Source organism: Fringilla coelebs, assembly GCF_963513975.1.
Source record: "Fringilla coelebs genome assembly, chromosome: 4".
In the NCBI taxonomy this organism is placed as follows: Eukaryota; Metazoa; Chordata; class Aves; order Passeriformes; family Fringillidae; genus Fringilla; species Fringilla coelebs.
In genome coordinates this window covers 32509887-32524596 of record NC_140032.1, presented here as the reverse complement: position 1 = coordinate 32524596, position 14710 = coordinate 32509887, and the positions used below count along the sequence as shown (strand labels likewise).

Below are 14710 nucleotides of genomic sequence, written 5' to 3'. Positions count from 1 at the left end.
CTTTTTCAAATGACATGTCTTCCAGTAGTTGAAGTGCTACACTTGCAGTCAGTTTTTATGGAGGAGTATGTTGTGGTGTTTGCTTCTTGCTCAGCCTGTCTCACTCCAGAATATGAGAGCCACCTCCAGGACAGGGTATCAGCTGGATTAAAAATCAGCTCTTGGACTACTGTTTTCTATGCTAGCTGTATATCAAACTTGTGGTTTTGATTAATGCAATGGTAGACATTTTCTTCCCTAATTATTTACACAAAAGCTAAAATTTCTGTTTATGTTAAACTTGGCTAGCAAGAGAACAGGATGTGGTGAGCATACTGGATTTAGTGCTGCTATACCACATTGTTTAAATCATAAGGGAAACAGATGAGCAACTTTCAATTACATTTGTGTTCCACACCTTTTTTTTTTTTAATTTTATTGTTTACTTATTAACAAATAGCATTTTTTGGCAACATCGCATAAAGTAAGCTTAAAAAAAAAAAAACGAGCCAAAACATTCTGTAGGGTATTTTGTTTTGGGAGACTGGCATATAGTTAGGGTAGGATATGATATTTCAAAGCTTTTTCATAAGCTTTGCATGAAAATAATTAAATTTGGGGATTTTGCTGAGTTTGGGTCACTTCTTCGGATAAATCTCCAAAAATAATTTGAACTGAGGATGAGTTCACCCCTTTGGCTAAAAGTACCATGTTGTTATTATTATCCTACCTTGTAATAAAAAATGTACTCCCATAGTCCTTTTCCAAGAAACACAAAGTAGCCATCCAGCATCCATCTGGTAAGATTCAGCTAGGTGTGACAGTGTCCTTCAGAAGATGCCATGGAAAGAATATAAGAACAGGTTGTGCATATAGTGATGTTCCTCAAGTATATTCTTCTAGCTTCCACTGGTTATGTAACTCTGCTTCCTGAGGTGGAGTGGTATTTTTTCACTCAAACTGAAGTATGCAGCATTGTTTGGGGGATCAAAATTTCCAATTTCATACTATAAAATAAAAAATATATTTTTAAAGTCTGATAAATTGAAAAAAGGACAGTAAAAAAAAAATCAGAAAGAAATGGCTGCAGTTAAAGAGATTTGCAATGGTCATTTGACTCCCAAAGTATTTGTGTGCAAAATGTGTGAAGATATTAATCATCATTGGAAAAAAAAACTCACCGTTTTTCATGCATTGCTTTTATGCAATTATATATAGGAAATGTTAGCTGTCACAATTAATTTTATTCCTTTATTTTTAGGGCTTATATAAAACTGTTGCTTCTCTGTCACCTAAAGAAAGCTAACTGTGACATTACTCTGCATGCATAATTTTCAATGCAGTTTTTGTGTATACGTGTTGTAATTGTCACTTTGTAATATCAGAGTTGAGCATGTCTAAAGATCTGGAATTGGTGATCCCAAAAAGAATGATACAATACTAAATCATCTCTGAAAACTAAGATTTGCATCAATTTTCATTAAAAGCAGAGGGAGAGGAATAAAAAAATGAGCAAGAGAAGTGCACCATACATCATTGCAGCTCACAGTAATCATTTACTCTGTGTGTCACCCACCATAGCTCTTTGGAACTGTGGACAATAAAACAATCACTGGCAGAAGAATATCAGTAGCGTCCATTTAGACCAGTTTAAAAGATCTACGAGAGTTCTTCTAAAAGCCTCATTGATTTTCCAGACCCAGTCAGTTTAAGATTATTTAAATCTGTCCTGATGACTAGGAACAGTGTTTTTTCCTTCCCTTATGCCATGCACTCCCTAAAGCTGTGCATTCCTACTCTTTCCTTGATGCTAGGACTAATTTTTTTTTTGTCTTAGGGCTAGTATTAACTGAGAGTGGTCCCTGATCTGTCTGGCTGCCTGCAAGGCTTAGTCAGGGAAGCAGCAGAAACATGTGGCAGGGTCAGGTCCACACAAGGCAGGCAAGAGATACCCCTTTCAGTAGCAGGTAAATTTAGGTTGACTTTAAACTGACTTGAAATTTCTGTCATTAGCATCCTCATTTCTAGTGCTTATTCAATAACTGCATTCAGTCCTCTAAATGTATTCTGTAAACATCTCCATAGCAAGTGGTGATGTCATTTTACAAAGAAGTAGGGGTGCAGGTGAAGGATACATGACCAGAGGGCCACGTGGATGTTTGAAAGCAAATCTGTTCCTGAACAGGCATATTTAGAGATCAAAAATTATTTAATAGTATAAAGACAACAGAAACAGTAGTACTGATAAAGCATGTCATGGCTGAGCTTTTTAAAAGCTGTAGACTAAAATACAAGCTTCTCTGCATTCATAATTAGATGTATCATTTAAAGGCCTAATCTTTGAAAGTGTTAAGTGTCCTGTCCCTCTTGTCATTAAATGATATGTTAGAACTAAAGGAACATTGTCTTTGTGAATGAAATAGCAGCAGTAGTTGTTGTCCAGGGCAAGATCACAGACCAGGCAGTTAAGACTTCTCATTGTCTTGGTATGTTGTGATCATCTCAGCTGCAAAGCAAAATTGAAGTGTTGTGTTTAGAAGCATCGTGCGTTTAATGTAAGGTAAAACTTTTATTTAATATTTTGTGTACAGAAACATAGGTAGAAGAGGAGACAACAGAGGATACTGTGTTATATGATTGCTGTCCTAACTCTGCCTAGTCACACAATTGATTTGATGAAGCTACTTTGTGCAAAACTGCATCAGCTAGGAAAGAAAACTAGCACATTCCAAGTGCAAGATGGAAACTATTTCCTTGAGTGAAAAATCCAGATGCTTGATACTGGTTCAGCTTACAGTTTGTGTGACAGTTTCAGTTGTGCTTAGTGTTATACCTGTGTTATGGTATGATGATTGCTGAGCACCTCTGGGACGCGTTTTGGGAGTAACATATGTGTACTGTCAAAATGAGATGTTTCATTGATGTGACATTACATACAAACACAGGAAACCCATTATAAAACACTCTGTTCTCCTTTCCTGTCTGGTCGATAGATATATAGGCATGTCCTATATGAGTCTGTATATATATTTCTTTTCCATTCCAGTACTCGTGAGAGCCTGGCATCCAACACTTCAAGTATAGTTGAAAGCAACCGACGTCAGAACCCTGCTCTGAGCCCTGCACACGGTGGCGCAGGCCCAACGTTCAACTTCCGAGCCACTGCAGACCCACCCACGAGTGAAGCTGAGAAACTGCAGAAACCTGGTAACTGCCTGCAAGCTTCTGTCACTAGTGTCTGATAGTCAGCCTGCCTCAGATCGTCTGTCTCATCCTATACAGCAAAGTTTACGACACTGGGACTGATGTTTACATCTTTGGGGAAAAATAAAACAAGCATCTCAACCACAGTTTTAGTGTTCACTTAAACTGTGCTGCTATGTAGACTAGGGGCAACAAAGAAGTCTTTATTTCAAGGTATTGCTTTTCACATTTGCGGCTCTGTAGCAACAGAATAGCAGTAGGGATAATATGTACACTTTTTGCTTCACTTAATTGTAACTGAGCACATATATGAAAGTCTAGACACTGTAAGTGTAATCTGCATTTTCAATGTCCATGCAGTTGCCAACTTCATTTTAAAAATGCCACAGATGTGTGATGCCCCTGGTCAGAGGCTAAACTCTACTGCAGAGTTCATCATTTTTTTCTTCAAAAACTGAGCCACTGCTGAAAGTAACCAGCCAGGATCACCATGAGGAAAAACAATGCCAAACATGACAAGTCATGACCTCAGCTCTATCTGTGAATTATTAATACTAATCAGTCATTTTCACTGTGCATTTTTGTGACACAATTTTAAAAATACCTAGTTAAGCAAGTAAAAGGAGGTTTGGGGGTTGCTTTGATTTGCTTTTTTTCTAGGTATGGAGGGTGGGAAGGGAGGCAGCTCCTCCTTTTGTTTCAAAAACACCAGAGATGTTTACTTAATGAGACCTGCTACTTGACCTTCCATAGTCACCCCTGAGGAGGTGGGCCTTTGCAGAGAGGGGGGAGTGGGGAGGGAAGGGAAAGATGTAACTGTCATGGAGCCACAATGTGGAGTGACACAAAATATATTAAATGTCTTCAGTATAATTCACTTATTTTAAAAAGATAATCTAATTCTTGTGTCACTTCTGGTATTGCAACTTGCCATTAATATAGAAATCAGGATAACTAATTTCTTGGAACAAAAATATCCTTTATGATATAAATGACAAGTATGGCCTGAAGAATTGATTTCTTTCTAGTGGAAGGACATAAATCTATTTTATGTAGCTTATTAAATAGAGTGCCTAAATTAGGCTATTAAAAATAGCATACAGTGTAATGATTATCAGAGAACAAAATTTAGAGAATTATAAACTTCTGGCCTTTTTATTCAGTGGATGTTATTTGCAATTTACCATTTTATGGACATGTCTGGTTTCTAGAAATTCAATGTGTCCACTTGGTTTGCAGTAGAAATCTGAGTCCTGCAGGCACGGTACATCCTAATTGCTTTCCCTAAACTGTTACTCCAATGTAATTAGTACTGTGCTAATTACTGCAGAGTAAATTCTACAGATAGTTAAACTCCAAGAGTAATTTTAGGTATAGGGTCACATTCTGCTCTGTTACTCACGCAACCTGGTAGTGCAACAAACTGACTTTTTTTATCAGAACAGACGAATTGGTGGAATAGTAACAAAGATACTAAAATGTGCAACAGCCCAAATTGTTTCATAGAAAAGGGACATTTACCCTGTCTAGCTCTTGTAGTACCCAGGTATGAAACCCAACTGTACATATTAAAACCCAGTATTTTCATCAGGTTCTGGTGACATTTATTACTCTGTATACAAAGTCATTTGAGCTTCACTTATGTTTTCTATTGTGATCGGAAGTCTTTACTGACAATTCAGCCTTATTTTTCACCATCAGATATAGATCATTTGCTTATGAAACAGCTTTCTAACTCTGGACACAATCAGTTCTGTCAAGAATACACAGCCAATGCACAGGTCTGTTTTTCATTGATTTCAGTGTATAATTTCCATTTCATAGGAGCAATAAGACCTTTTAGTGCACATAAAGGAAATTATTGTGCTTTTGGTTGGTTATCAAAGTCACTTGGCCTTTAGCCTTCTGCCTTATCATACCTTCCAAGATGTGCTCTAATTACCATATAATGCTTTGCATGATGCATCTTATTATTCAATATGTAACTCCAGCTGTACTTATTCCATGCGAACTGTAGAGTCAGAGTTCTTGTGGGGAATTGTCATATACTATGCAGTGGCTGACTGTGATTTTGTTTCTGAGATGAGCTCTGACATCAGTAATATGTATCAATTCAGTAAATAGAAATGTCAAAATGGTAAAAAAATTACAGTGATGATCTGAAGTACTAATGGCAGTATTAAAATGTGAAGAGCAGAAACAGGTTTCACCTTTGGAGAAATAATTGTTTGTCATAAGCTATTCAGAATTTGAGCAGGCAGCTGGTTGTACAGAAGACGTAATTCCAACAAAATGTGATAGTACATACCTATAAACTGTATAGTATGTTATTTCCTAAAGTTCCCAGAGACCAGCAGACAACATAAATGTCATATTAATGTTGACATGGCATTGTACCAATATTAATGTGACTCTTGGAATATGGAATGTAAACAGAAGTTTCAAATAGAAACGTTCTAATCTTGATTTTCTTTTTTCCTTTTAAAATCAACAATGGAAAATAAGAAAATTCCATCTTGAGGTTCTGGTAACAAAACCACGAGAGTGGAGCTTGAGTGCTTTATGTCACCCTAATCCTTTGATGAAATCATAGCCTTGTATTATGTGGTTGCTTATCATTCTAATGTATCAATTTAAAGGTTTACAGAGTTAGATTAGGTTGAATCTGTGTTGTGTTCAACTGTAAAGGGTCAACACAAATCTGTCGGCATTTTGCACACTTAATATGTATTATTATAATACAACATGTTACTTTTATGGTAATTTTTTTTACACATATAACTACCTCCATGAATTTGATGAAATGCAGCAACATGAAAAGTGTATTGTACAAAGCAAGATTAGAAACTTTGAAGCATTAGGTCATGGCGTTCTCTTGTGTGTCAAAGCTTGCATATGAAGTCATCATGTTTCCATTGCCACAATTTCCTTCTACAATGTTAAAAAGATGGCTTTCAGATGAGTCACTTAAAGACTTTGACAAGGCTGCATAATTGGGATAAAAGTGAAAGGGAGACTGAAACCTTCCATCCTCTCCCCAGTTACTGCTAAAATTTCTGCCTGGTAGAACTTGAAAATGTATTTGTAATTTAGCAAATTAGAAACATCTACAGTCTGTGAAATATGATTGACAGTTTGGGGTTTAACAGAAGACACTCTGGGTATTTTCTTGGCAGCCTTCAGATACTTGGGGCCCTATTCTGCCTCCATCTTTGTCAACATTAGTACGTCATGGTTTCTCTGAACTGGCAAGGGTGTTAAAACAGCTCTTCCTTTAATGATGCACACTCTGGTCTCTAGATTGTGTGCATCTAAAACAGTTGCTCCTATAGAAATTACCAACAGCCTTTCATTGACGTTGCTGGGAGCAGTATTAGGGTCCCTACTTGAGGTATATGCCTGTTGTTCAAAGAACATGGGCAAGTTTCCAAGAGAAATTAAGCTGGTTTTTGAAAAGTAGCCAGCTGCAACAAGCCACCTTTCAAGAGGGAAGAAAGAAAGATTTTTCCAAAAACCAAAGGAAGAAAGTGGCAGTTGAACCTAAGCAGATCTCATTATTTACCAATCCCGATTTATGAACACCTTTCAGCAAACCTAGTACCATTATCCTGATGCAGATTAATATACAATCATCAGTTGAGCTAATTTTGCCATTTTAAGTATTTCAGTTAAAATTTAGAAGAGAAGAAATCATTAGCCATTTGACTCCCAGCACCACTGTAAAATGACTGTTATATGCGAAACAACATTCATTCAACTTTAAAAATAAAAATGTATTGGAAAACAAATATTTTTATGAAAACCGTGGCCTAAGTGCTTGCCAGCAGTAGTCATTGTTAGGAAAGACAACAAGCAAACCAGTATTCAGAGGCCATCATGAAGACAGATAATACTTTGCACTTAAATCACACCTTTTTGCCTGAGGGTCTCGAAGCAGACTTGCCTATGAGGTAGGCAGAGTTCACTGACCCTACTTTTTGTCTGGGCCCATTGGAAAAAGCAAAGGCTAAGAGTCTGCAGACTATTTTATTAACTAGTTGCTTTTTTAAAGTTACTGAAGTAAGTTTAACAGTTAACCAAAGTGTTTAATGTTTATATTCTGAAATTATTCTTTTGACACATTCAGTTTGTTTAAGCAAGAAACTACTTTACAGCCCTGTAGACACTCTTGGATTAGCAGTTCCAAAAACAATTTTGCAGTCATATGAGTACTGGCAGCAGTGGTTTTAGAAACAGTCATGTTAACTAAAAATTTGTTTTTCAAATACATTTTGTAGTGCTTTTCCAACACAATTGTTCCAATTGTTGTGCTGAGAAAGCAAATAGCACTCCTAATCTGGTGTCATACCCACAGTTTACAATTCTCTTTGCTCTTCTGAAGAAAACTGTACAGTATTAGAGAGAAAAGTTCTATTTTTTACAAAATTCTTTAAAAAAAAAGGCTATATATCTAAAATGTTCCCCCCAGCATAAGTGAAGTGCATCATTACTGCATGAGACACATGCAGTGGACCCACCAAAAGCCAAGCTGGTGCTAGAAGAAAACGGGACTATCACACGTCTTTTATAGTGGCGCTCTAAACATTGGTTCCAGTTATGCGAGTGTGAATCTGGCATAACTCCCCTGATCTCTGAGGATCTGAGAGATGGGAATGGGTCGTTAACTCCATTGAAGCTCAGTTCTGAGCTGAGGGTTTCCGTGTTCCTCCCCCCGCCCCGAGACACTAAAGGCAGAGAAGGAGCAGAAGGCCACGCACCTGGCTTTGGAAGGGCAGCCTGGGCTGAATCCCTGCTGAAATGCACCTGGCTTTGGAAGGGCAGCCTGGGCTGAATCCCTGCTGAAATGCACAGCCACCCAGCCGGGATCCGTGCCAGCCGCCAGCGTGCCCCGCCTCTCAAAGGTGATTCTCCATGTGGTGCACTGCCCTCGGCTTGTATATCGATTAGAGCCACCCAAAGGATACCCACCCAGATGTATGAAAGGGCCCTTGGAGTAATTGGCACAGATGTTACTTTTATGTGTGGAGGAGATTTTAAGTTCAAAGGGATCATAATTCTGCAGGTAATTTTCTGTGAGTGACTGAATGTGGCTGTTGCATTAGGTTTAAATGAGTTAATAAATGCAAGTGGGACTTACTGTATGTTAGAAGGGAGTTTTGCAGCCAAGACTGCCTTGTATAAATGTGTTTGCACTGAAAAAAAAAATTTAAAAATTACTTGGTCTCTGGTTGCTGTAAAGGTCATCCAAGATGGATGTTCTGTTTATATTGTATAGTATTTCATATGAAATAATTGCAGTTCATGAAATGTCTTCCCTAACGTTACTGATTTATAACAGCACATTTGTAACATGGTTTTTATTGTGTCAGTGTACCATATTGTAAATGATGATTACTTGTCATGCTTAGTATAATAATTTAAAGGAAAAAAAAGGACAGGGATTTTTGTAAGTCTATATTTGAAAGTCCCTCCATATGGTAATATTGTGTTCATGTTGTTTATGTAGTGTTGTGTGAAATATCCATTTTGGATTGTGTTACTTTTTAAGATATTAAATAACATTTGGTTATATGTTCTAAGTGGATTCTTTGCACTCATCGGTGATTTTTAGAGAGTATACTTATATTTCCATTTAACATGCTGTTTCTCTCCCTCACTTAGGAAACCTTGCACAGCCAGCCAGAAATCTCAGATAAACAAACACTGAAACAACTCGCTATATTCCCCTACGTTTTATAAACACTCTTTGGGCCATTTAGAGTACAAGGGAGGAAATACACCTTTTTTTCTGGCTTGGACTGGATGTGAAGTGGACAGCTGCAGGGGGAGTGTGATGTTCACTGAATGTGAGTGTCCAGCTGAGATGCACCCAAGCTCCAAGAAATGAGTAATCCATTAGGACCTCCTGATGCCAAGGGCAACAGGTGTCAAGTCTCTCCCCTCCCCTCCCCTCCCCTCCCCTCCCCTCCCCTCCCCTCCCCTCCCCTCCCCTCCCCTCCCCTCCCCTCCCCTCCCCTCCCCTCCCCTCCATTAGTACTCACACCATTCTGCTGAGAGCACTGAGTAGATTTACATCCCTCAGTATCTATGGATTACTTTTTTAAAGATCTCTCCAGATATTTTCTCCATCAGCCTCTCAACTGTTTCTTTAGTTGGTTGTTTTCCTCATAACTTACTTTCTATAATATCCTTCTTCTATTGAATCCCCTCATCTTCTGCTTCTTTTTGACATTTACTTTCCTTCAGGTTGGGTTTTTTTTTCCCTACATGTTACTTGACATGAGAGTTCTTCTGGCCCATTTCTAATCCTACCCTCTCAAAACATCATTCTAATCTTAGAGTGTCTTCTGCTTTTCCATTACTTTCCCCTTTTCACTTTCCCTGCTCATCAGAAAGACGTTAGAGAAGAAAAGGTGGTCAGCTGCTTCAGGATAGGTGCAGCACTCCTGTCAACACTTCCCTTCAAGCCATGCTGTTGCAGTTTCTAATTTTAAAAACTGTTTAGGAACGTAAACATACCCCCATATTTTAGTCCTTTCTGCTCTCTTCCTCCTTTTGTCTGGTGCTCCTGTTTTTTTAAAAAGGACTATGTGCTATTCTGTCCAGCATCTCTATGATTTGAGGGTTGAAAGAGAAGACACAAAACCCCTAACTGTACTAGAACACCAGGTCACATCTGTCTTCCTCAGGGCATCAAGCAAGGCCTCAGGTAAATGCTTAAAAAAAAAGCAATTTATTCAGCTGTGCTTTGCAGAATGGATATGAAGAAAATGGCCTCTACTTACTAGCCTATCCTAACTTCAGGGAAGGAGCCCATGGCTCTGACACTCCTGTTCACTGTAGCTGGTACTTAAAGAGAGAAGGGGTTTGAGCAGTCAGTGTTGCTGGGCTTTGATAATTGCCTGTGGTTTTGTGTGGAGATGGCTGAGCTTGCATTTATAAGCAACTTCCTTCTATGCCCATAGGTCATCATGTTTAGCAAAGTATTTTTAGCCTAGCTGTCACAGAAGTGATGAATGAGGACAAGGAATGGGAAATCCCAAGTACTTTTATTTAACATCTTTTTTCTTCTCTCTCATCCGAATAAGCACATAAAACCTAACCCGTTCTGTCAGCTATGTGAAAGTAAGCAAAGACAGTAAATAAATTTACCAACAGGGCTGTGCATACACTGAAATAATGATATACTTTGCTTGCTTGCTTAGGGAAACCTGAAGCCTTTTGTTTTGAGTTCTCTCAATCTCTTTCTTCTTGTCCCTGTGCTTGTTGCTGGTAAAATTAGGCCAGTTGCCTTTTAAGTACAAGAAGGTCACTCTGGCAGGAAGCTGCAAAGTGGCGGCTTCCAGTGTGCTCAGGAGTGTACCAGTAGTGAGAGGACAAGCAAGAGCCAGGGGCCTCTCCTGTGGATATAGGCTTTCCTCATGCAGAAGTCAAAAGGCAAACCAGACTGGCACTTCAGATGCAGGCAGGGCTGTGCTCCAGCAAGGGCTGTCCTGGGTGTCCACACACTCTGGGCTGTGGTTCCAGTTGCAGTCTCAGCACAGATGGGCTGCACCACTTGCTGATGAAACTTCTGTACCAGAGGAAGCACATCAGGAGCAGAGCCACAGCACTACAGCCTTTTTGGGTCTTGTTAGCTGGGTTTTGGAAAATGAGGACTTAAGTAATTAACTTTACAGGGCAGCTTGTGCGCTGGAAGGGTTTGAATGCAAACCTCACCCGTGACCCATGTACCTGGGTCTCCACCATGCATACACTGAGCATGTATCACTGGGCAGTGACTGCCTGTGGCCATCAAGACTGCAGACTTAAGGACTCCAAAGTGCAAACCTTTGGGCTAGGTGTGCCTTAGGATTGTGGCCAGTGACAGGGACAAGGACAGCAGAGAGGGACACTTGACTTTCTGGTTATGGCAGATGGTAGGTGCCCCAGCCTCCACAGTGAAGTCTTCTCCTTCCCTCTGCACTGCTGTTCCTCGCTCAGTAGCCTTCAACCAAATCCCCAGTCTCAGCTTCCTCCCTGAAGAGCTGTGGGGCCCCAGCCCCTTGATGCCACTCGCCCCCATCATGGGGAGGCTGTGCTGAGGGAAAGGCTCTTCCCTGTCCAGTTTAGTGCAAGCCTCTGGCTTAGGCCCGAGGTGAAGCTTTCAGAGCAGTCCTATTGTGCATCCAGCTGCTGCAGTTTAATGTTCTTCTTTGTGACGCAAGCTGATGATGACTTTAAGATACTTGTAACTGGTCCAGCTGTAAAACTCACCTAAAAGCATGACCCTGGCACACCTCAATAAAACAGTAACCACCTATTTTTTTCCCCTCTTCTTTTTTGACCTGGACAAAGCAGTATGATTTTTTTCTTTTCTTCTAAAGGAGTGCTGAAAATTCCCAGGGCACTCTGCATTGAGGCAGAGGTCAGATGAAGTCTGTGGCACAAGCGCCAGGGCAGGCAGGAGGAGAGGGGCAGGAACTATTTTGTCCATCATGATGCAAGTGCACAAGGCCACTCTGGTGACCAGCCTGAGGAACAGAGGTGCCAAGTCCACAGAGGGACCCCAACTGGAGCCCTCTCCACTTGCCTTGCCCCATGGGGGAGGAGGACACCTCCAGCCCATGAAGTAGAAAAGGAAACCTAAAAAGCTCCTCAGCTCTGTTGTTCTGCTGTCCCATGGCTCCTGTGCCTGGCAGGCTGGCAGCTCCTGGCATCATGAGCTGTGTCCCAATTAGTGTAGATAGGACTGGTGTCCCATCTTCTCCTCCCCAATTACTTCTTACTTACAAAGAAAGTAATTCTATCTTGTAACCACAGTGCTTTATTACTAAGTAGGTGCCAGTGGACCCTGGAGATTTATTATTATTTCATGATGTCGAAACTCAGGAGTCCTCAGACCTAAGGCAGGCAATATATTTATGGCTCCTCCTTAAAGGTATACCCCTTTGCCCTTATGATTTTATTGTTATCTATAACCCAATATCAATAGACAATTACCTTTCATGCTTTGCTGTTAGGAGCAAACATGTTTCACCAAATCACAGGAAAAAAAAACAAAGTGAGAAACCTACTCATTTTTGCACACAGAAGTAAGGAAAAGAAATCCTAGAAAGTTAAAGCTCTACAGAATGACAAACAGCTTTGAAAAGCTCTTTCACTGCATTTAAAACTCTTGCTGGGAAATGGGTGGACCTTCTTTGATCCAGAAACTAATGAAAGACTATTGCCTTAAAATATTTAGACCATTGCAGTTTCAGAACTGTTTGTCTTTCTAAAAATTAGTTGCTTGGGATGTTGTGGAAAAGGAAGCTGCCTTTTTTGACACTAGATTAGTAGCAGGTTGTCAGGTCCAGTCAGTTGAGACTACCAGGTTCCCAGGACAGAGAAGAGCAAGGGAATTAGTCTCACCTGCCAGCCTTTTTTTTTTTTTCCTTTTTTTCCCCTTTTTTTCTCCCTCTTTTTTTTTTTCTGTCTTTCTTTCTTTCTTGGTAAAAATAAAAATAATAGTATAATCCTAGACTATATTGGCATGTACTATGTGAACTCTGTGTCTCCTGACTGCTGCCTTGTGGATAATGCAGTCAGGGGTGCAACTCTGGCATGGGTCTCCATGAACAGACAGGTCAGCAGGCAGAAGGAACCAGCTTCTGCCCAGATTTCTTCCAAACTGGGATCTCTGCAACTCAAGGGGAAGAGAGGGAGGGTGGATACTGTTCTCCATAAGGAAGATGAGGGAATTGGAATATCAGGGCTTAAAATCCTGAGAGAGTTCACCAAATAAAGAGGAAAACTTGAGGACAGAGGAATGTGAGGATGTACTTCAGTAGCAGAGGATTCACAGTTAGGACCAGCAGCTGGAGAAGGAATATCAGTTCAAGACAGAAGAAAAACTTCTTTGCATTATTGGGAGGCTGGAGGATCCTGAACTCCCAAAAGCCAGCTGAGGTGGGGAGCTACATGTGCCTGCCTTCATGGTTTATACAGACTTAAAATAAATAGCAACTGATACTGGAGTGTTCTGAGGTGTCTGTGGTTGTACTGTAAGCATTAGTGTCTCTGAGCGGTGCCCAGCCAGGGCCAGGAGATGGTGCAGCCACTGAGGGCAGCAGAGGTTGGCTTTCCTGGAGGTGCCCTGTTTGTAGGCAGAGTGGGGTCCTGGAAAAGCCCTGTGGGAAGGGATGGAGAGAGATCCTGGTAGGGGCCACGTGGCAGTCCTGCCATGCGGACTCCTCTGCTGCCCAAGTGCAGTGGCCCTCCTTACTCCTGGTTAATTCCTGGTCTGAAGAACAACTTGCCACCTTTCACACAGTAGGTAGGAACTAGGCACATCTTGCAAACCTGGTGAGGTATTCCCCTCTGCTCAGGCAGGCCCCTAAACCACAAGTCATAATTGCTTGTCTCAGCCTATCAGCCTTCTCCTCCTCATGTGTGCGGGAGGTTTCTGCTCCTGAAAGTTTTGGTCACCCTCAAGGTGCCCACATTTGCTTTAGAATAAAATCTTCGCCCTTTTTTCCCCCATTCTTATCATATATGCAATAGCTTGCTGTTTATTCCCTTGCAAGACCTGCAAAGTGTCTCCAAACTTATCTTGTGTTGAAAGAACCATCTCCTCTCTCCAGCAGAAGGTCTATGGTGCATCCCAGATGTTTGCACCTAACTGCAGTCACCAGCCACCACAGATTACAGGAGGAAGATGGATGAGCACCAAACAATTTCTTCTCCTCTTGTCTCTTCTTGGAGGCAGGGACGTTTTGCTGTTGGCTCTGTTTGCATTGCTGGTACCTGAAACCTTTTAAACATCCTTGAAAGCTTCTCCATTTCTAGCTTTGATTGTCAGGGGAACTGGAAGGGGGATGCAGAACAGGTTCAGATCATTCTGTAAGATTAATATTATATCTTATCTTGGTTTACATTTTGCCTGTTCCAAATCAGCCCATTACCATCCCTTCAAAGAGAGGAAAAGTGCTGGCAGAGATCATCTCCACCCTGTGGCTGCTGTTGGTGTGCTCAGTACAGCCTCAGGCTGTGTTCATGGCTCTCTCTGGTTGCATCCTTTCTCCTACCTTTGCAGGATTTTTGGCAAAAAATTTGTGCTTTTTGAGGCTGGGTTTGTTCCTGGCCAGCTGGGGCCCTTGTCCCTGCCTGAGACCCTGGATGCTGAGCTTGTTATAAAATAATTTATTCAGTCTTAGGGTATGTTAATCATATGAAAGCTGCTAGACCAGAGAGGGTCTCTGTGCTGCAATGACTACCTGTGCCCAGGTACTGAGGTACGGTGGATGGTACTTTCTTTCAGTGAAGCTGCTCACCTGCCTTATTATTTGGCATTCTGGCTAGGATTGCACTGTTAGGACTGTCATGACCCACTGGTGACAAGCAGCAAGTGTTGAAGGGGAACACAGAAAGAGAGCTCCTTTTACACAAAAGATTTCCTATGCTTCACCACTGTGCTGGAAATAGGGCCTACAAAACAAGTGGTTTTTTTTTTCAAGAGAGAAGAGAATACTCAGCTTCCCAGAGCCAAGCAAGTGGCCGAGCAGCT

The 14710-nt window shown here is 40.9% G+C and overlaps 1 protein-coding gene across 2 annotated transcripts in view; it reads left to right on the top strand.

The window, feature by feature from the left end:
• The window catches only part of STOX2 (storkhead box 2), a 66619-nt gene extending 62760 nt beyond the window's left edge, over window positions 1–3859 (top strand). For both annotated transcript variants that reach the window (XM_084204215.1, XM_084204216.1), the window contains exon 4: window positions 3026–3859. In XM_084204215.1, the coding sequence (XP_084060341.1) occupies window positions 3026–3221 (196 nt within the window). In that variant the 3' untranslated portion in view covers window positions 3222–3859. The remainder of the gene's footprint in view (window positions 1–3025) is intronic.
• The last annotated feature ends 10851 nt before the right edge of the window (window positions 3860–14710 follow it).